This window comes from Xenopus laevis, chromosome 5L (genome assembly GCF_017654675.1).
Source record: "Xenopus laevis strain J_2021 chromosome 5L, Xenopus_laevis_v10.1, whole genome shotgun sequence".
Classification (NCBI taxonomy): domain Eukaryota; kingdom Metazoa; phylum Chordata; class Amphibia; order Anura; family Pipidae; genus Xenopus; species Xenopus laevis.
In genome coordinates, this window is record NC_054379.1 from 135,200,980 (window position 1) to 135,222,330 (window position 21,351).

The window sequence follows — 21,351 nt, forward strand, 5'->3', positions numbered from 1 at the left end:
TATCCGTATAGTGTCTATAAAATACACAACAATCTCTAAAACTGGCATTCTGTAACATAGTAAATGTATGTAGAAGGGTTTGGGTGTACAATCCCTGTTCAGTTGTTTTCAATAGGACCTAGAAATAATTACTTCCCTCCCACCTTTAGGATCAGATTATCATCACAGGCTATGAGCGAAACACTGAGTCTGCTAGAGATGCCATTATGCGGATTGTTGGAGACCTGGAGCAGATGGTTTCTGAGGACATCACTTTGGATCACCGCGTCCATGCTCGCATCATCGGTGCTAGAGGCAAAGCTGTAAGGAAAATCATGGATGAGTTTAAGGTGAGATCTGTTACTTTAAGTATTTATTATCCCTTGTTGTACAAATTACATATTTCAGTGATGGGCAACCTGTGTTACCTGTTAAACTACTAGTCCCCAAACCCAACCCAGGCTGCCTTTCAATATACCAGCTATTCAACTGAACTCATACCCCAAACCTTTTTCTTTTGGCTAATCTTTTTCCATTTGATTGCATCAGTTATTAGAATAGATGAAAATAGTGAAGCTAAAGATTGACCAGATTCTACTGTTCAACCTCTGACATTGTTCCGGATGTCACTATAGGTGGACATTCGCTTCCCTCAAACTGGAGCCCCTGATCCCAACCTTGTTACCGTCACCGGAAAACCAGAAGATGTGGATGAAGCCATTGATCATTTGCTTAACCTGGAAGAGGAATATGTAAGTAATAACTGTGCAAATGTGGATGGGTCTTGTGACTCTGCTCCTTCTCCTTTAAGATCATCTTGGTTATGAAGGCATCTGTTTTATTTATTTATTTTTATTAATTTTCTTTCTTGCACAAGATTTTGTTGGCAAAATAAAATGTCTTATTCCTGAAGCCAGTAAGAAATATTGGATTGAGTAAAATAGTGCAGTTGTGGAAACCGGTAGTTTCCATCTGTAAAAGTTCTAGTCCCTTTTTATGCGATCATGGAACAATCAAGGTCCTATTACTTAATGTGACTGTTTTCCTTTCTGCCAAACAAATGTCCTTATCTTGCTTCATGTCAGGGGTTCAAGATCTACACTCCGTATCAGATACTTTTATCTTTCAAGACAAGACCAATTCACCTTTATTGCACTGCTGCTAGAAATGTCAAGGTTTATCTTAAAGGGATATGGTCACAGGGTTTTTTTTTTCCATCAGTTAATAGTGCTGCCCCAGCAGAATTCTGCACTGAAATCAGTTTCTCAAAAGAGCAAACAGTTTTTTGTTTTTTTTTGTTTTTTTTTAATATTTCATTTTGAAATCTGAAATGGGGCTAGACATATTGTCCGTTTCCCAGCTGCCCCCAGTCATGTGACTTGTGCTCTGATGCGCAAGGTTTTTAGGCAAGGCAAATATAAAGGATACATTGAAGTGTATCTTTCTTAACTTTTTAAAATATAAACTTTACACGAGAGGTTAAAGGGTTGTTTTATCTTGGCTGTGCCATATGTTCCCAGGAAACTGAATCAAACTGACTTTTCCTTTTCAGCTGTCTGATGTTGTGGACAATGAAACCATGCAATCCTATATGAAGTCTCACTCTCATGAAGACGGCAAGCCACAAGCATCCAAGGGCTTTGTAGTGAGAGATGCTCCGTGGACTACAGGGAGCAATGAGAAGGTGAGCACCATGTGTACCAGTACTGTAGGGAAATATCCATGGCCCAGAAGTAGGTTTATGTACATGTTTGTTGCAATGTGATGGTCGAGGGTTATTTCTGGGCAAATCTTGGTTCATTTTCATCCTACTGCTGTGACGGGTATTTCTCCAATGTATTCTTATGAATCATCCTCACGTGGCTTCTCTTTCTCCCAGGCTCCTGATATGAGCAGCTCAGAGGATTTCCCCAGCTTTGGTGCTCCGGTGACCCAAAAAACATCTCCATGGGGCCCCAAGAGACATGGAGGCGGAAAAGGCCTACTGCCAGCTGACATGTCTGCTTCCTATTAACTCTTCTGTCGCTGTGTCAGATTCACTTGCCGCAGTCATCTCCCTGTCCCTGCCCACCCTTCCCTCTGCCTCCTAGGATCCCCTTATTTACCCATCATGCAGTTTACTGTGCAGACATGCACATTTTAATGTTTCTGGTTTCTCACTTCAAGGAGTTAATCAGCATTTCATTTTTAGAATGTGAAGTGTATAAACTGCGCCTGCAGTGCGTAATCCAAGTATCTATACAACCTCCAGCCATGCACACTCATTCTTTCCATAAGTCGCTATACTGCCATTTTGTGTATGATCTGCCATGTTTGGTACGTTTTGTGTGCAGTCACTATCGAGCCACATTCACCCAGATTGCCTTGTGGATTCATGTTAATGTTCCTGAGATGGGTTACAGCAGCGGACATGCCCCATACTTCTATATACGCTGGCGTGTCCTTTCTTTGACTCTTGTCAGACTTCTTGGCTGTGTCCAGTCATAATTAAGTTCCACATTCATGCATGAAATGCTGCTTTAAACTGTGAGGTGAGGATCATTTTGAGGGCTGCACAGTCCCACTAGTCCTTCTCCCTGCATTGGGGGGAAGCCTTGTGTCTTAATGCTTGATTGTCCTCCTCCAGATCAGAATTCATAGCGAGGAGCCCTGTAACCCCTTTACTTCCAGGAAGCCATTTTGGGGGAATATGCACAAATGAGAGGTTGGGGGAAGTATATTAGTCTCTCCAATCCTTCAATCTGGTTTTATCTCGAAATGGCTGATCATATTCCTAGCTGTGGAAGAATCCAATATTCTGACTTTTTGCACCCCTATCTGCTGAAGATGGGAGAACCTCCATGTGTTGACTGGGCATCTGATTGGCTTATGGCTGCCCATCAACTCTTTAAGTCTTTCCCTTGTCCCTTTACCTCTGATGCCGGGGGAAGGGATCATTTAATGTCCTGGTTGGGTGGGGGTGACATTAGTTCCAGGTTTTCCAGACCTCTCCTCAGCCACCTTGCCCCCTCCCCCCCCCTGGACATTTCTTCTTACTGTGCCTCAGTATCAACTTCCTGTACACAAAGGACGGGAAATAAACATCCTTTAAAAGCCAGCCTGCTCTGAGTTTTCCTTTTTTTTAAGAATGAAAAGTGTGTGTGTGTGTGTGTGTGTCAATATCACTGAAAATGTATTTTATATATCCTTCACAGGAATACATTCTGCTTATGGATTTTGCAGTCACGCTTGATACCATCAGAGTAGAATAATATATAGGGTTGCACTGAATCCAGGATTCGGCCTTTTTCAGTCGGATTCGGCCGTATCCTTCTGCCCGGCCAACCTGAATTTGCATATACAAATTAGGGGCAGGGAGGGAAATCACATGATTTTTTGTCAAAAAACGAGAGAAAAAATGTTTTCCCACCCCTAATTTGCATATGTACATTAGGATACGGGTCGTTATTCAGCCGAATCTTTAGCGAAGGAATCCAAAATAGTGGTTTTGGTGCATCCCTAATAATATATAATGAAACCAGTTATCCAGAAAGCTCTGAATAATGGGAAAGCCATATCCCATAGACTCCACTGCAATCAAATTTTTAAAAAGGTCCTTTTTCTCTAATAATAAATAAGAACTTTGTATTTGATCCCAACTAAGATCTAATTAATCCTTATTGGAGGCAAAACAATCCAATTAATAGTTAAGTAGACTTGAGTGATCCAAATTATGTAAAGATCCCTTATCCAGAAAATCCCAGGTTCCAGAGCATTCTGAATAACTGGTCCCATACCTGTACTTTGATGCATATTGTAAAATACATAACAGTAAAAAAGGTTTAGATATTCCTGGCAAAGTGTTTCTGTTCTGCAGCCTAAACTACTACACTGATTGCATTCTCTTTTAAGTACATTTGACTATCTCTTAAAGGGCTTGTTCCTTTAAATTAACTTTTAGTATGATGTAGAGATTGATATTCTGAGACAATTTGCAATCTGTTTTTATTAGTTGTGGTTTTTGAGTTATTTCGCTTTTTATTCAGCAGCTCTCCAGTTTGCAATTTCAGCAATCTGTTTGCTAGGGTCCAAATTACCCCAGCAACCACGCACTGATTTGAATAAGAGACTGGAATATGAATAAGAGAGCCGGAATAGAAGGATCAGTAATAAAAAGTAACAATACATTTGTAGCCTTATAGAGCATTTGTTTTTTAGAAGGGAGTCGGCGACGCCCATTTGAAAGCTGCAGACAGACCGATGAAAAGGGCAAATAACTATAAAAAAAATGAAATCCAATTGAAAAGTTGCTTAGAACTGGCCGTTCTTTAACTTAATAAGTTACTTTAAAGGTGGACCACCCCTTTAAATATTCAGGAATTTAGTGCTGCTACACAGGGGCTCTTCCTGTGGGGTTTAATTCCTGATCCAGCTGTACTGGAAGATCAGCAATGCAGATAGATGGTAAAGAATTGCACTGATCAACCCAGCATTGGTATTTATAGGTGTCCTGTTTTAGGAAGGATTATCTGGGACCCCTGTTAGATGGCAATAGATGTAACAATCACTATCTTTCCTGCAACCATTGGTCACAGGAAAGATCGTTCTTTTTCAATACAGACGTGTAGAGATGAATCGTCTGATATACAGAAACAATAGAATTCTACCTGTATCTGATGATTCAGCACTAATAATGGCCGATGTTTGGGTGCCTCCAAAGGCGCCTGTTAAAAATTTTCAACGAGCTGCCTGATTTCCAAGTCTTCTGCAGATGTTTTTTTTTATTTATTTTTTTTAGATGGGGGGGGGGGGTCAATGACCCCTATTTGAAAGCTACTAAGAGTCAGAAGAAAACAGCAAATTTAAAAACTCTAAAAAATAATGACTAGATAAAAAGTTGCTTGGAACTGGCCATTCTATAACATACTAAAAGGTCCGACCATGGAGGGGAGTTTTTACTGGGGACTTTTCAGCTAAAAGGAGGGTGAATAAATATCTATTAGGTTGTGAGTATTATATACAGGCTGTAATTTTTATTTTTTTAATAAAAAAAAAATGTTACTGGTCCTTTAAAGGTGAACCACTCCTTTATAGCAGATGCTCATCTTTTGCAAAGTCCTACCAAAGAAGCAGTTTTCAAAGGCGCACAGTCAGCCTTACTAACGCAAGTTACAGTTCACAGGACTTCCTTGTGTTTAATCTACAAAAGTCAAGACCCTCGGCAGTCGCATTCCAGGAAAACACTCCTTATATGGTGGATGACAGACAAGATCAACTAATCTCTTCCAACTGCTTTCCCACCAGTGATAAAAGAAATTGGCTTGGGTAAAACGCACTCGGTGCTTAGTTTTTTCAAACTTGCCCACAGTTTTCCCTTGAGGCAACTTCCAAAAAATGAAGTGCCACATGTTTTACCACTGGTCATTCACGATATTGTCAGCGGGAAAGAATATGGAGAATAGTTGACTGCAGAAGAGATTTGTCTTGGGCAACTTATCTCTGTGTATCATTGCCCTTGGGGGTGTCTGTAGCCAAGGTTGCCACCTTTTCAGATCTAATTTACTGGGCAACAAAAGGGGTAGTCTGTTATCTCGAATGGGTGGGATGATGACAAAAGAGGGCAGGGGAAAGGAAGCAAAAGGTTCTGGGTGTATAAAGGGGAGTGTAATATAATACCACATGTGGCCGGTATTTTACAGAATAGGCTGGTAAAACACTAGCCAGGTGGCAGCCCAATCTGTAGTAGACAGGATAGACTAGGCAGTGGGGAAGATGACAAATGCGGACTATAAGATATTTCAACAAAGTAAACACAACTGTTTATTATTCATGTTTAATTAGAACAATAAAGTTATATTACATTCCTTGTTTATTATCCTGCAAAGTAAACTTGTGATTTAAGTGGGAACAAAATAGTTTTGGAAAAGGTGTAATGTAGCAAAACTTAATTTTTTTTTTATTTAACAAGATACAATGTAATGAAATATTGAGGGTTCCTTTTAAGGCAGTTTTGGTTCACAGATTTGAACTGTAAACTCCCCAACACCTTGGCTCTAGGGGGAGAGACGAACGTAGAGATTAGTCGCCCAGCGGCAAATTGCCTCTTCGGGGGACTAATCTCTCTGCCGGCTAGAATCTAAATTGTCGCGGGATGGCGATTCATTTTCCTTAGTCGCCCGAAGTTTCAGAGTGCCATCCCGCCAGCAATTTAGATTCTAGCCGGCGGAGAGGCAGTTTGGGGGTATTAGTCGCCCGAAGAAGAGGCGATTTGTCAACAGGCGACTGAATCTCCACGCGTCTCTGCTCTAATACAGACCAGCATGTGTCAGGGCTATAGCATGCAGAGAAAATTCAAGACTTCGACACCCATGCAGTTTCCAGTTCAATGGGTGGCAAAATGTTTGAATTTGCCTCTTAAGACATACATGGTACGTTTCTGCCGGTGAGGGTCAGGTTATTATATCTAGGAAATTGAGCATTCCTTTGGAAATCTATGAAGAGCCAAATATGAGCTATTGCTGCCCACTGTGCTGGAAACCACATGGGATGTAGAACACTCAATGCAATAACCCTGAACATAATTGGAATTGCCTTCTAAAAACAGTACATCACCAGTCTTACAGGACCAGACTCAGTATGCTATATTCAACTAATAAAATAAAAGGCACTAAGTTTGCCCAGGAGCAGTAACCCATAGCAACCAATCAGAAGGTAGAATTTACTGGTCATCTGTTTAAAAGCAAAGATCTTATTGGTTGCTATGGGTTACTGCTCCTGTGCAAACTTAGTGCCTTTTATTGCATATGGGGGATAGATTTTTCACAGAGACATCAGAACACCTCCCTGTTTCTTGCAAAGTCAGATAACCAGTATTTTCAGCACAAGTTCTATTTATTTTTCTCATGTAGAATAAAGGTGTATACTATCCCATCAACACATACCTGGTGCCATCAGATGAATGACAGGATAGACACTGGTAAGAGCAACAATAGTATATATATAGATAACCTTATTTGCAAATAAAATAAAAAGTATTTTGGCTTTGAACTAACAGGAACACTTGCACACATATATAAAGTCCGTTATATGCACCTACTAGACTCGTGTGAAATTACATTGCGGCTGTTGAAAAGGGCTCAGCCCAGACCTGATTTGGTGCATGTACTGGATCCTCTCAGCCAGAACTAATTAATCTTTCACATTCATCTTAAGAAACACAAGGTAATTGAATCTCTATGTTTCTTTAGCATGCTACTTGCCACCTAAAGCATAAACAGTCCAGGTTGCAGCACCAACTTTACAGAAAAAGGTTTTGTGCAACACCCCCAGTAACAATAACTGGCAAGTCCAGCCAGCGGCTGTTAGCAGCACATAATAACTACTGGCTAATTTGTTACTGCATTTCAATGATGTTATTCCAACTACATGAATACATTATCTGTATAAAAGCAACAACTGCCAGGGGAGGATGGAAATTGCCAATAAAGGAAAGGTACAACATGATATGCTCTGAGTTTGGAGTGATATAGCAATGCAGATAGGCTTGGTCTTAGGACATGACAAGCAAAGACAATGGTGTATAATGGCATAACAAGAGAATGAGGCATCACAAGAAGAAATCGGGGACCCTTTACATCAGACATGAGCAACCTGGGGCCCCTCATAATAACTTTCAAATAATCATTTCATGGAACAGATGTTCCCATCACTGCTGCCTTAGATACACTTATTTATGTGATGCAACAACATCAGGAGAGGGATGTAGAATACCCAAAACCATCTCAGAAGCGGACAAATGTTGCATCAATCTGGCGTACGGAGGGTAAGGCCAGCATTATTTTACGCCTATACTGCGCATCTTTCTGCAAAGGGTTTCTCTCCAGGTATACTGTTTGCAGGCCCGGGGCTCCACTCAGCTCTTCTAAGTCACTCCAATTTTCTACCAAGTTATCATTCATCTGCAAGGAAACAGAGAAAGTAAATTAGATAAAATGTAACAGAAATGGGGGTTTCCGGATAAGGAATCTTTCTGTAATTTGGATCTTCGTCCCTTAAATCTTCTTGAAAATCGTTTAAATATTAAATAAGCCCAATAGGCTGGTTTCGCTTCCAATAAGGATTAATTATATCTTAGTTTGGATCAAGTACAAGGTACTGTTTTATTATAACAGAGAAAAAGGAAATAGCTTTTAAAAAATTGGATTATTTGGATAAAATGGAGTCCATGGGAGACGGCCTTTCCGTAATTTGGAGCTTTCTGGATAATGGCTTTCCAGATAACGGATTCCATACCTGTACTATATCACAACCTAACTAGAGACCTTTGCAAATCTATTTTGGCAGACCCTTCGCCCTCGGTGTGAGTGTTCCAAAAACCAGAAGTGGTGGCACACAGTGTATCAGTTTTCCCCGTAAAGAACTACATTTTGATTTGTTTAATTTCCCCCACCCAAATGGACATCCCAGCTCCCCGACTGCACCTAAAAGGCGTACATATACTGCCCCTGTCAGGACATCAAGGGTATTCCATGGGTACCTGACCCGATGCAAGGTTCTTATGTCAGGCTATGACTTGAGCACATCCAACAGAACTTCACATGTGCTTACCCAAAATTCCTGGAGTTCTGTTAAGTGTTTGATATTCTCAATTCTTTTGATCCTGTTTGAAGCGAGATCCAAGGTAGTCAGTTTGTTCTGGACAAGTACAGAGAAAAGGGAATCAGAAATACCCCTTTAATATTTAGGCAGAATATTTCTATACAGTGACAGATTTACAGACTTTGCCACTTACACAAGCAGCAACTTACATTGTTGTCCAGTCCCTCTATGACTTGAATCCCATTGTCACTTAAATACAGTTCTCGTAAGTTCACAAGATTTTGCAGACCCTCAATTTTTGTTAAGCGGTTACTCTGTAGATGTAATAAAAAGACAAAGCTTTATACATTATTTAGGGCAAAAAGGTTTAAAAGAATGAAATTTGACAACCTCGCTTTGTAAAAGGAGACATTAATAAAGGGGAATAAAGTCTAAAATAGAATAATGCTAGGAATGCTGTATTTTGTATACTTAACATAAACATGAACTTACTGCACCACAAACCTAAATAAACAAATAATTTATGCTTTCAAAGTTGTCCACAGGGGGGGGTAACCATCTTGTTACTTTGTTAAACTTCTTTGCAAGACCAAGACTGTGCACATGCTCAGTGTGTGTTTCACTGCAGAGAAGTTAGGGACCGTCTGACAATTCCCATCCACAGCAGTAAATGAAGGAATAATTTTACTGCATACAGTCAGGTTTCTTATAAAAACGGTACACATTTTTAACTAAAGTATATTGGAGATAGGTTTCTTTTTCATTAAAGAAAGTAAAAATAGGATTTTATGTTTTTTGCCTTTACATGCCCTTTAAATACTAAAATGGACTTGCTAGAGTGTGCCAAGCAAAGGGGACAACATATGCATTATACTGCATTAAGTTATCTCTCTATACAAATTATAAGCAAAATCATATTTGTATGTACAGAAATCCCTTTCATATTTTGGTGTTATTAGTCCTTTAAATTATTAGTTATCTGCTGAAGGTACAACTAGCCCGATAGTGAAAATCAATTACCTGCACACTCAGCACAGTAAGGTTCGTCATCGTTTCCAAATTCTGGAGTTTAGTGATTTTATTTTTACCAAGAAAGAGACTGTCGAGGTCTCGCAGAGAATCCAGATTTTCAATCACCTGCAAATAAGCCACAGGGACAGTATTCATTACTACAATACACTAGATATGCGACAGATGTTTTTTCTATGAATCTTAAATATGGGCCCCAAAAATGGATTGCCATAATACCTTTAAAGAGATTGTTCATTTTCCAACACTTTTTTCAGTTCAGTTGTTTTCTGACTCCTCCCTATCAATATACAGCCAAAGTCAGCCAGAGAAATTGAGTTTTAATAGTGTCCTCAAGGAGACAGGACCATCCAAGTGTAGATTCTACGATTACTTTCTATTTGTGACCATCTTTCTAATACTGAAGTTCAAAATGTAATTTTTCACCTTTATATCTCTTTTAAGTGAGTGCTATTTTTACTTTCCTTTTATTCTGGTATAAGGTGTCAAGTGAACTAACCCACCACACTGAGGGGACATGATTACATTTTACAAGTACATTAGAGGACATTATAGACAAATAGCAGGGGACCTTTTTACCCATAAAGTGGATCACCGTACCAGAGGCCACCCCTTTAGACTAGAAGAAAAGAACTTTCATTTGAAGCAACGTAGGGGGTTCTTCACAGTCAGGACAGTGAGGTTGTGGAATGCACTGCCGGGTGATTTTGTGATGGCTGATTCAGAAACAAACCCTTAATAAAAAAAAACCCTACCCCCTACCCTTCATAGACAACCCCTCCCTCCTCCCCCCCAGCCTAGCTGTCCCCCGGGCAAATGCCCCTAACTCTTTACTTACCCCTCCGTGCAGATTCTGTCCATCGGAGTTCACAAGCGCCATCTTCAGCCGCTTCGGTAATCTTCGGAATAAGACCGGCGCTTCGTCAATTTTCGTCGCATACACAGTTGTCACGAAGCATAAAATTGCTCCAACTGCCCATGCACCGATTTGCCAGTCTCATTCCAAAGATTACCGAAGAGAAGAAGATGGCGCCAGTGAACTCTGCTGGAGAGAATCTGCACGGAGGGGTAAGTAAAGAGTAAGGGGCATTTGCCCGGGGGGCAGCTAGGCTGGGGGGGGAGGGAGGGGGTGTCTATGTAGGGTACGGTTTTTTTTATTAAGGGTTTGTTTCTCCTTTAACAGTGACTTGGATGACTTTTTGGACAGACATAATATCAAAGGCTATTGTGATACTAAACTCTATAGTAAGTATAGGTATGGGTATATAGAATTTATGTGAAAGTATGGAGGGGTAGGTGTATGAATGGATGGTTTTCATTTGGAGGGGTTGAACTTGACAGACTTTGTCTTTTTTCAACCCGATTTAACTATGTAACCACTGAAAATTGCAGGTAAGAAATTACAAGTTGCTACACAATGGGGTGGGGGGGGGCAGCAACACCCCCAGATGACATTATGGCAGTTAAACCTTCTTTCCCTATGACCCGGTAAATGGTGAACCTTGGGCCACTTCAGTAGGACTTACTTTATTGTGATGCAAGCAAATAATGAGGTAATAGTCAGTCTAGTTCTGTATGTCATACAGAAACGTAGCAGTATCATTAAACTTACCAGAGGCCAGAGGTAGTTGCAAAAAATTTGATTAAAATCTGGAGCCCCTGTTCGGAATCTGGACTGGGAGCCTCAGTAACTCTCAATCTTGCTGAAGTTAAGACTGCCAATGCCCCTTGAGACTTACATGGGAATTAGTAGATCTCCATACCAAATCAAACCCAAGTCTCAATTTGCTTCCTATCTTCAAATCAATGACCAATACCTTCTGTATTATATAGCACACTGTATCTAATCACTGCCAATCTTTTCAGTATGTTTCACTGTATAAGTTTGAATAAAAAAAATAAAAAATTTTGTATAAAAGAGGTGCCAGTTCATACACTGGAGAACAAGAGGTTCAGAGCTTCAAATCTTTTGATCTTTCTAGAGGTATGTGAGCACCTTTGCACAAATTGGCTAAAAGTATAATTAGTGTTTCATTAGAAGTATAAAGCCCTAGTGTTCCATACACTCACCCGCAGGCGGTTAGAGCCCAGTTCCAACAAGCGGAGCTTTGTTAGGTTTCCAAGGTTTTCAATGCGGCTGATCTTGTTATTTACAAGGTAAAGGCGCTCCAGCTGAGACAATGACTCCAATCCTTCAATCCTCCTTAAGAGGTTGAAAGACAGGTCCAGGATTCTGCAAGTGGAGAATTAACTCAGAATAAGAAACCAGTATATTTCAGTGCATGATGATGGCAAAGACAGCATTGAGAAGTATAGCATAGGACTAAAGCAGTAACACGGTATATATATATATATATATATATATATATATATATATATATATATATATTATATATATATATTATATATATATATATATATATATATATATATATATATATATATATATATATATATATATATATATATATATATATATTTTTTGGGGACTTGGATGATATATAGTTTGGGTAATTATACCAACATCTCAATATCATTCACACCATTAGGAACAATACTTTAAATTAAAATCTTTTACAGAATTCTTAACTCCCAGAATCCCTGAGAGAAAACAAGCTAATATTTTTTTAATGAAATCTAAGGCTAATTTTGCATTAGACTGACTTGCCCAAATAACTCCCAAATGCAGCATCTACCTAAAGAGCCCAGGCCATCCAGTCCTGGTTTAGTTTGTTGACAAGGTCAACAGGAAACCTGAATTTTGACTAGGAATGCACCGAATCCAGGATTCAGTTCGGGATTCGGCCTGCATTCTGCCGAAGTAGGAAGTAAAAAATGTTTTCCCCTTCCCACCCCTAATTTGCATATGCAAATTCGGATTTGGTTTGGTATTCAGCTGAATCTTTCGCAAAGGATTCAGGGATTCGGCGGAATCCTCTTTCTGTTGGAGTTCCTCAAGGCTCTGTCCTGGGACCATTACTATTCTCCCTCTATACTTCCTCCATCGGAAATTTAATAAATTCATATGGTTTCCAATACCACCTCTATGCTGATGATACTCAGATCTCTCTCTCATCTCCTGATCTCAACCCAGAACTCCTAACTCGCGTCTCCTCCTGCCTGTCCGCTATCTCTACCTGGATGTCGCAACGCTACCTTAAATTAAACCTCTCTAAAACTGAAATGGTTCTCTTTCCTCCAACTAACACCAGTAACATCCCCGAAGTATCCATCATAGTTAACAATTCCACTATTACCCCCTCTCCCCAGGCCCGGTGCCTTGGGGTTATTCTAGATTCTGCCCTGTCATTCACTCCTCATATCCAGTCACTTATTAAATCATGTCACATCCACCTAAGGAACATATCCAAAATACGATCATTTATCACCCAAGACGCTGCCAAAATTCTTATTCACTCTCTCATCATATCGCGTCTAGACTACTGTAACTCTCTTTAAATTGACCTTCCCCTCCAGAGACTGTCACCTCTCCAGTCCATAATGAACACTGCTGCGAGGCTCATACACCTCAGCAACCGCTCCTCCTCTGCCTCGCCATTCTGTCAATCCCTGCACTGGCTTCCGTTACCTTTCAGAATCAAATTCAAATTAATGACACTGACTTTCAAAGCACTTCATAACTCTGCCCCACCCTACATCTCTGAACTCATCTCTATCTACTCACCCAATCGCTTACTATGCTTCTCTACTGACCTGCTACTCAACTCTGCTCTCATTACCTCCTCACATGCTCACATTCAAGACTTTGCAAGGGCTGCACCCCTCCTCTGGAACTCTCTCCTACGGTCTGTCCGACTTTCTCCCAACCTTTCTGCTTTCAAGAAATCTCTGAAAACGCACTTCTTTCGAGAAGCCTACCCTCACTCTGCTTAACTACCAAACGCAACACCGCATACAGTACCACATTTCTCACCCACTTACTTCGATCTTGCCCACTCCCACACCTTGTGTATTACTCCCTTCCCTATAGACTGTATGCCTATGCATAGGGCTTTCCTCACCTTTTTGTACCTGTATTGATTGTGATGTTTGTTACTCCATATGTTCTTTGTATGTAATTCATGTGATTTAGTTGTATAATCACATTTACTTTACAGTGCTACGCAATATGTTGGTGCTATATAAATACATGTTAATAATAATAATAATAATAATAATAATAATAGTAAATTTGGTGCATCCCTAGTTTTGACCAAGTGTGTTCAGCTCTACCAAACACTCATTTAGATGCTCATGTGGCTCGCATACATAATAATATCAAATCACCACGTGTCGTCCCAATGGGTACTCACAAGCGTTTTCTATTAATCTGTGCCCATCAACATAACTTGGTCTTGATCAGCATACATAGTCCCCCATTGTAGAATTGTAGCAAAGTTTCATGCATTGCAAAATCCCCAGTCCAAAGTTCACCCGCACTCGCAGCGTTCGTGCTCAAAGGCTGCGAGTGTGGGTGAACTATATATGCTGATCAAGACCTAGTTATGTTGCTGGACACAGATTAATAGTAAAAACACGGGAATACCCATTGAGACCACACATGGTGATTTGATATTATTATGATTGCGAGCCACATAAGCGTGCTGTGTACATAAATTCTGCACAAGAGAGATTGGAAAGCAGGCTTAATAGACAAAAAGAAGGTGTAAATATACTACACTATATACTACTATTTGCTATACTGCTTGTCTCCCTAAGCTATTTTATGAAGTGATCAGCCATCGTAAGAACAGCTTAATAGACAAAGATTTACATTACTTACTGGAGATCTCTCAGGGTTTCCAGGTTGCCTATCTTGCGGATCTGATTGTCATACAGGTCCAGCTCAGTCAGCGTCACTAATTGTTCCAGATTTTCAATCAGCTTTATTAGGTTCTGGCGCAGGCAGAGAGTCTACACAGACAGAACAATGGTCAGAAAACTAGTTTCCTTCCTTTTCATGGATCTGATGAAAAATCTGCTATCAGGATCCAAATTAGGTTGTGGTACCATTTATTACCGTATGCCACCACATTTATGCGTCAAGATGGGCCGGTGTAATTTAGCACATCCCAAGTGCTTAGGAAGTAATTACAGGCTTGGCTGACACATATATCCCTTAGGACATCACACAATCCAGGCATAATAAATTGAACCTAAAAACCTAGCATAGCGCATATTTTCAGGAAAATAAGATACTTCCTTTTCAGTCAAAAACAGAACACTGGGACAGATTCAATGTGATGTATTAAAATAGAATATCATTTCCATAGCAAGATACAGCACATAGTGTTTAGTGTAAGCACCTTATTTAATCATTTACCTTGACTTTCTTGAGCATCTCAAAGCCTTGAATCTTCCCTATTTTGAAATGGTTCAGATCAACATCCTGCAGAAACCATAAAACAAGTGTGCATTAAATATCACGTGTATAGCTGTTTCCATGTTTCCCACCCCTTGAAGTGAGGCTAAAAAGAAGAAGAAGAATGCTGCCAATACCTCAGCTTCTGGATCCAGATTAATGGTCTCCATGTCCACTGGTACTTCTGCCTCTCCTAAACATAAAGGTCTCAGTTAAACTGATGAACTCATGAAATACAAAGTGCACTTTTAAGCTAATACAGGTATGGGGTCCATTATCCGGAAACCAGTTATCCAGAAAGCTCCGAATTACGCAAAGGCCAGCTCCCATAAACTCTATTTTATCCAAATTTTTAAAAACAATTTCCATTTTCTCTGTAATAATAAAACAGTACTTTGTACTTGATCCCAACTAAGATATAATGAATCCTTATTGGAAGCAAAACCAGCCTATTTGGTTTATTCAGGGGCAGATTTACATAGGGTCGAAGTTAAATCCTTCTACTTCGAATATCGAAGGATTTAGCGAAATTCGTTCGATCGAAGGAAAAAACGATTAAAGTTCGCTTCGAAGTATTTTAATCCATTTATCGAACGATTTTTCTTCAACCAAAAAATACTTAGAAAGCCTATGGGGACCTTCCCCTTAGACTAACATTGACTTCGGTAGCTTTTAGGTGGCGAACTAGGGGGTCGAATTTTTTCTTAAAAAGACAGTACTTCGAATGGTCGAATAGTCGAACGATTTTTAGTTCGAATCATTCGATTCGAAGTTGAAGGTCGAAGAAGCCCATTCGATGGTCGATGTAGCCAAAAAAAACCATTCGAAATTCAAAGTTTTTTTCCTCTATTCCTTCACTTGAGCTAAGTAAATGGGCCCCTTAATTATTTTCTAGTAGACTTAAGGTATGAAGATTACAGAAAGATCAGTTATCAGAAAAATCCCAGATCCTGAGCATTCTGGATAACAGGTCCCATTCCCGTATGTAAAATATCTAAACACCAGTTTGCCATGTTTTTGCAGCTGTATGTGACCAGACAGAAAATCAGTCACTGTTAAAGGGATGCAATGCAAAAAGCAAACATGTAAAGCAATCTTTGAAATACAGATGTCTGTACAACTTATTTAATATCTCATCCCTTCTAAAGAGAAGCAAAGCAAATGCCTCTGAGCAGTAACCTGTAGCAGCCAATCTAGCTTTTTCCTGCCAGCTATTTGATTTTCTGCCATGAGTTACTGCCCAGGTTCACAATTGTGCAGTCTTCATAAATAAGAGTTACTTGTTGTTCTACTACTCATCTGTTTTGAAGCCTCAGCTTCAAATAAGGGAGGCATACCTCAATTCGTTTTTGATTGTTACGGCCATAGCACTGATTCTGTCCCAGGATAGGGGGATAAAATACTTTAAACTGCCCCCATTCAAATAACTGGAATTACCTGCAAGTGTGGCTGCACCTAACTGGTCAAGTGACTGTGACTTGGAAGCAGAGACCCATGCATTTCCAAATGAAATAGTCTGACAACATAGAGCACATATTCCAAACATTTCAACGTGGGAGAACTTTAAACGGGTGCTTCACCTCTGAGTTGGCTTTTATTATGATGAGACCATTGCAATAGGTTTTCTTTTTTTATTATTTGTGGTTTTTGAATTATTTAGTTTGTTATTCAGCAGCTCTCCAGTTTGCCGTTTCAGCAATCTGGTTGCTAGGGTCCAAATCACCCTAGCAACCATGCACTGATTTGAATAAGAGACTGGAATATGAATAGGAGAGCCCCGAATAGAAAGAGGAGTAATAAAAAGTAGTAATAACTATAAATTTGTAGCCTTACAGAGCATTTTTTTTTTTTTAATGGGTCGGTGACCCCCATCTGAACCTGGAAAGAGTCAGAGGAAGAAGGCAAATAATTAAAAAACTTTAAAAAAAATAAAATAATGACAACCAATTGAAATGCTGCTTAGAATTGGTCAATGTATAACATACTAAAGGTTAACTTAAAGGTGTACCAAACCCTTTAAGTGCTTTCAATTCTGCAAATAATTTCACAACCAATACACTACTACGAAAAAGATGTAAAAAATACCTAGACGCTCTTCATCAATCTTCACCCCACTAGCCGTACAATCGGGTTTTTCCTTTGCTTCATCGTCAGCAGATTCATCAGATTCTCTTCTTCTGTCCACTGCAAAAAAAAAAACTTTAGTCTTACACCAAACAGCAACTATCCTTAAACAGCGGTCACTGATCAAAACTCTCGATACATTTGCAAATTAAATCTGTATCCTAAAAGTGAAGGTTGCCTTTAAAGGGGAACTAAAGCTTAACTAAAGAAGTAGGCCAGAAATGTTGTACATTATGTTTTTTGCTTCTGTACCTATTCAAGGCAAACATAACCCTTTAGCATGGAAGCTCTGTGTCTCCAAAGATGCCCCAGTAGCTCCCCATCTTCTTTTCTGCTGATTCACTGCACATGCTCTGTGCTGCTGTCACTTACTGAGCTTAGGGACCCACTCACAATATACAGTACATATTGAAAAGAAATGTCACAATATAAGGCTGATTAGTAATTAATACAGATACTACTACATGGCAGCACAGAAACTAGTGTAATTAGCATCAGAATATAATAATCAGTCCTGTGGCATCAGCTTATATTACAGGCCAACCTCATTTTCTGCTTGATAATTAGTGACGACCCCTAAGCTTAGCTTCTCAACAGCTGCTCAGAGCCCACTGAGCATGTGAGTGTCACAGACACTTTCCAAGATGGTGACCCCCTGTGACAAGTTTGAAGTCCTGGATCATTGCTGCTATTGAGAAGCTGAAACTTTAGGCTGGTGCAATAAGGTCTGAATATAAAATATGACATTTTTAGCCACATTCATTTTTAGGGTTTATTTCTCCTTTAAAGGGGTTGTTCACCTTCCAACACTTTTTTCAGTTCAGTTGATTTCAGATCGTTCACCAGAAATAAAGACTTTTTCCAATTACTTTCTATGTGAAAATTTAAATTCTAATATTGAAGTGTTAAAGTGTCATTTTTCACCTTCTGAAGCAGCTCTGGGAGGGGGTCGCCGACCCTGTAAACGGTTCTAAATTGATAGAATTTAGTTGATACATTTCTTATCTTTGTCCCTGCTGAGCAGAATTCTTGGGTTTCATTACAGGCAGCTGTTAGAATTGATACACTAGTTGCTAATACTTCACAGATGCTGCTGAGAAATGGATCAGCTAAATGTTGCAAAACTGTAACCGTTCAGCATCCACAGCTGAATTACTGAGCTGCCAGACTCAAACACCAGAGATGGGGACATTCAACTTTAAATTTCGATTTTGAAAAACCGGTAAAAAGTAAAAAATGGAAAGCAATTGTAAAAAGTCTTTATTTTTGGTGAACAATCTGAAACCAACTGAATTGGGAAAAAGTGTTGGAAGGTGAACGTCACCTTTAAGTCAATGCACGTGACATGACATGAGGGTAAATTAATTTTTTTTTTTTTTTTTTTTTTAAAGGGACACAAAATAAGTCTGGGAGTCTGATTCATGGCCCAAGAATGGATTCATTAACATGTCATTTATTGAGACACAAATTAAGCAGCAGAGGGAACCTGGGCCCGTCCCATATCCCTGTGTCATTCCATTGCGGGCAGCTTATTGCACATCAGTCGTGTTATTAGTGCGGATACAGCAGTGTCTCCTGTGTGGCCTCTCATGTGCCTCTGCAGTTCATCATCTCTACATCCCCCCCCCCCCATGCCTTGTCTCCTATTTGTACCATACACATCAGGACTGGGCCCCCAGCTCTAGCTGAACTACACCTCACACAAGATCTGAACGTGTCTGCAATGCGGCTTAGAGGATTGTCAAAGCCCATTTCTCATTCAATCTCTTGATATGCCTCATAGGTCCCCTGTCTCCCCTAGACCTTTTATCCGTCACCCCGAGGTCCCTATTCATTTGGGAACTCCCGCCACAGTCACCATCTACTCTCGCGAGCAAAACAGCCACACGGACAATGTGCAACACAGCGCATGGTGTATTTGCCCGTTGCGGACATTAAGACCGCGGCCCAGCTGCAGTAACACTACTGACAATCATACCTTCCATCTCTTGCACGTCAGTCTCGCCTGCTTCATCCGCCATTATTTCTTCTTCCTCTACTTTCCGGAAGCACGAAGTACGCCCAATCAATGAAGAGCGCAAGGAAACGCCCAACCAATCAGAGTAGAGCTGTAGAGTCCGCATCCCGTGAGTAGGTGCGTTTGGGTTGCTAGGCTGTCCAGCTATTCATAGAGTAGTTATTGCTCTGCAGAGCGCAGGTACGTGATGCTGTGTGTTTACTGTAGGTGGATAATTGCCTATCCTCCAACTGTATATGCAATTCCTCAGCGATTTCATGCTTCCAGTATTACAGAGGCCTCAGGTGGTGGCTGGTATTGAAGGGAGAACACATGAGCTTTGCAAAGGGCATATTTTACTTTGTATAGATTAGGGTATTCAAGGGGAACTCCGCACAAACATAACTTAAGCTTTTTGAAAAGTAAACATAATTTCAAGCAACTTTGCAATATACAACAATTAAAAAATTTACAGACTTTTCGTGATTTTTAATGCTTTGGAACAGTTCCCTAAGCCCAGCCCCCTGCTCTCCTTCTGATCTGTCTGACTACTTTGCTGAGCTGGCTGACTACTGTTACTTTGTATCCAGGACTTATTTAGGTCTGATTCTGCCCCTAGGGTTACCACCTGGCCAGGATATTTTACCGGCCTGACCGGTAAAAATTATGGTTGACCCCAATGTTATTAATAGGGGATAAATCTAAATATATAGGAAGGCCAGTATTTTTTTCCAAAAAAGGTGGCAACCCTAGCTGCCCTAGGCACTCGACCTAAACCTGCACACTATGTGGCGCGTGACGTTACCTGCACGGACGTCTCGGACGTGACACCATGCAACGTGCGCGCATGATATCACTTCCGCCAACCAGTCCGGCCCCCTACCCCTCACCCCCCAGCTCTTTCACAGGATTTCCCATGGAAATCACCAGAGGGCCGTCCCCCAAAACCTGCCGCCCTAGGCACAGGCACTTAATATAAATATGCCCCTGTTTGTATCAACAGCCACCTGTCCTCAGCTGCATCCTCCAAACCCCACAATTCCCTGCAGACGTGATTTCAATAAGGAAATGCAATGCATTGTGGGTTATGTAGTTCCTGTATGTTGTCTGTAAGTTGTGGAGAAGTTGTTACAATTTGTAACATCAGTGTTTAGTCCCTCCTTCCCTGCCAGGATTTCAAATGATGCAGAAAGAGAAGAACTGTTAAACAGCTGAATTTCAGCATAGCAAATTGCATTTATTCATATTTTTTTAAGAAACAGGTAACTGTGATGGGTATATTAGGGGTTTCTGTGTTATGTGGGCCTCTTTATCAAATTTGTGTTTGGAAGCTGGAATTCTCTTTAATTATTTATCTAACTTTTACCAACACTGGGCAAAGGTGTTCCTGGGTAGTAACCCATTGTAACAAATCATAGTGTCGCAGTGATTGGTCTACCTGCAGCTGGATGAAAAATTATCTATTTACTACCAAGAAATATGTAAAATTCTAGTCTCAGCTCTACCTTCTAAAAAAGTGTCCAGCTGTTGATAGCGGTATCTGTGTATCAGCAATAGCCATATCAATTATTATTATAATAAATCCACATTTCAGCCTTTACGCTGTCTGATAAATCTATTAAAATCTGTGCGCGGCGCCTATACAGCCTTTGCGCGCCCACATAGGTTCCTCTGACCACCGGACAGTGATGTTATCACCCACATACACATCGCTGCTCAAACGCACAAAACCAGACAGAAAAACCATCACAGTCTGGCCGAGTGGAGCTGTGGAAGCACTTCAGGACTGTTTTGAGTGCACAGATTGGAACATGTTTAGGGAGGCTGCTACCCACAACGGCTCCATCAACTTGGAGGAGAACACAGACTCTGTGACCTGCTACATCAACAAATGCATAGAGGATGTTACTGTCTCCAAAACTGTCACCACGAGAGCCAAGGAAAAACCCTGGTTTACAGCAAAGGTTTGTGCACGACTAAGAGAGAAAGATGCCGCTTTCCGATCAGGGGACAGAGTTGCTCTTAAAATAGCCAGGGCCAACCTCTCTCAAACCATCCGCCAAGCAAAGCAGGAGTACACACAGAAGATTCAAAATCATTTAGACAACTCAAAAGACTCACGCAATTTATGGCAAGGCATTCAGGCTGTTATACAGTATAAGCCTGCGCGGAGCAGTAGCGACGAAGACGCCACACTCCCAGAGGAACTGAACAAGTTCTACGCACGGTTTGACGCGCTAAACAAAGAGCCTGTGAGGAAAGCCTCCTCCTCCTCTCACCGACC

At 40.5% G+C, this 21,351-nt stretch overlaps 2 protein-coding genes across 2 annotated transcripts in view; one reads left to right on the plus strand and one right to left on the minus strand.

The window, feature by feature from the left end:
* Window positions 1–3,076, plus strand: part of hdlbp.L (high density lipoprotein binding protein (vigilin) L homeolog) — a 29,746-nt gene extending 26,670 nt beyond the window's left edge. Inside the window, exons 25-28 of the mRNA XM_018263862.1 lie at window positions 150–329; window positions 615–731; window positions 1,532–1,663; window positions 1,859–3,076. Of these exons, the coding sequence (XP_018119351.1) occupies window positions 150–329; window positions 615–731; window positions 1,532–1,663; window positions 1,859–1,993 (564 nt within the window). The 3' untranslated portion in view covers window positions 1,994–3,076. The remainder of the gene's footprint in view (window positions 1–149; window positions 330–614; window positions 732–1,531; window positions 1,664–1,858) is intronic.
* Window positions 3,077–5,754: 2,678 nt separating this feature from the next.
* On the minus strand, window positions 5,755–19,209 carry ppp1r7.L (protein phosphatase 1 regulatory subunit 7 L homeolog). The gene is made up of 10 exons (XM_018263863.2): window positions 19,050–19,209; window positions 17,033–17,131; window positions 15,085–15,140; window positions 14,909–14,974; window positions 14,369–14,499; window positions 11,656–11,818; window positions 9,577–9,693; window positions 8,766–8,870; window positions 8,566–8,652; window positions 5,755–7,916 (listed from the first exon to the last, which is right to left on the minus strand). Exons 1-10 carry the CDS (start codon window positions 19,192–19,194, stop codon window positions 7,740–7,742), a joined length of 1,146 nt encoding a protein of 381 aa, XP_018119352.1. The 5' UTR covers window positions 19,195–19,209; the 3' UTR covers window positions 5,755–7,739.
* Between the last annotated feature and the right edge of the window lie 2,142 nt (window positions 19,210–21,351).

Excerpts from the sequence above, each read along its gene's own strand:
- ppp1r7.L (XM_018263863.2), bottom strand. The coding sequence starts at position 19,194 with ATGCGGACTCTACAGCTCTACTCTGATTGGTTGGGCGTTTCCTTGCGC. Across the intron at positions 17,132-19,049 it reads TGACGTGCAAGAGATGGAAG|TGGACAGAAGAAGAGAATCT; the intron begins GTATGATTGTCA and ends TTTTTTTTGCAG. Across the intron at positions 7,917-8,565 it reads CAGAACTCCAGGAATTTTGG|ATGAATGATAACTTGGTAGA; the intron begins GTAAGCACATGT and ends GTTTCCTTGCAG.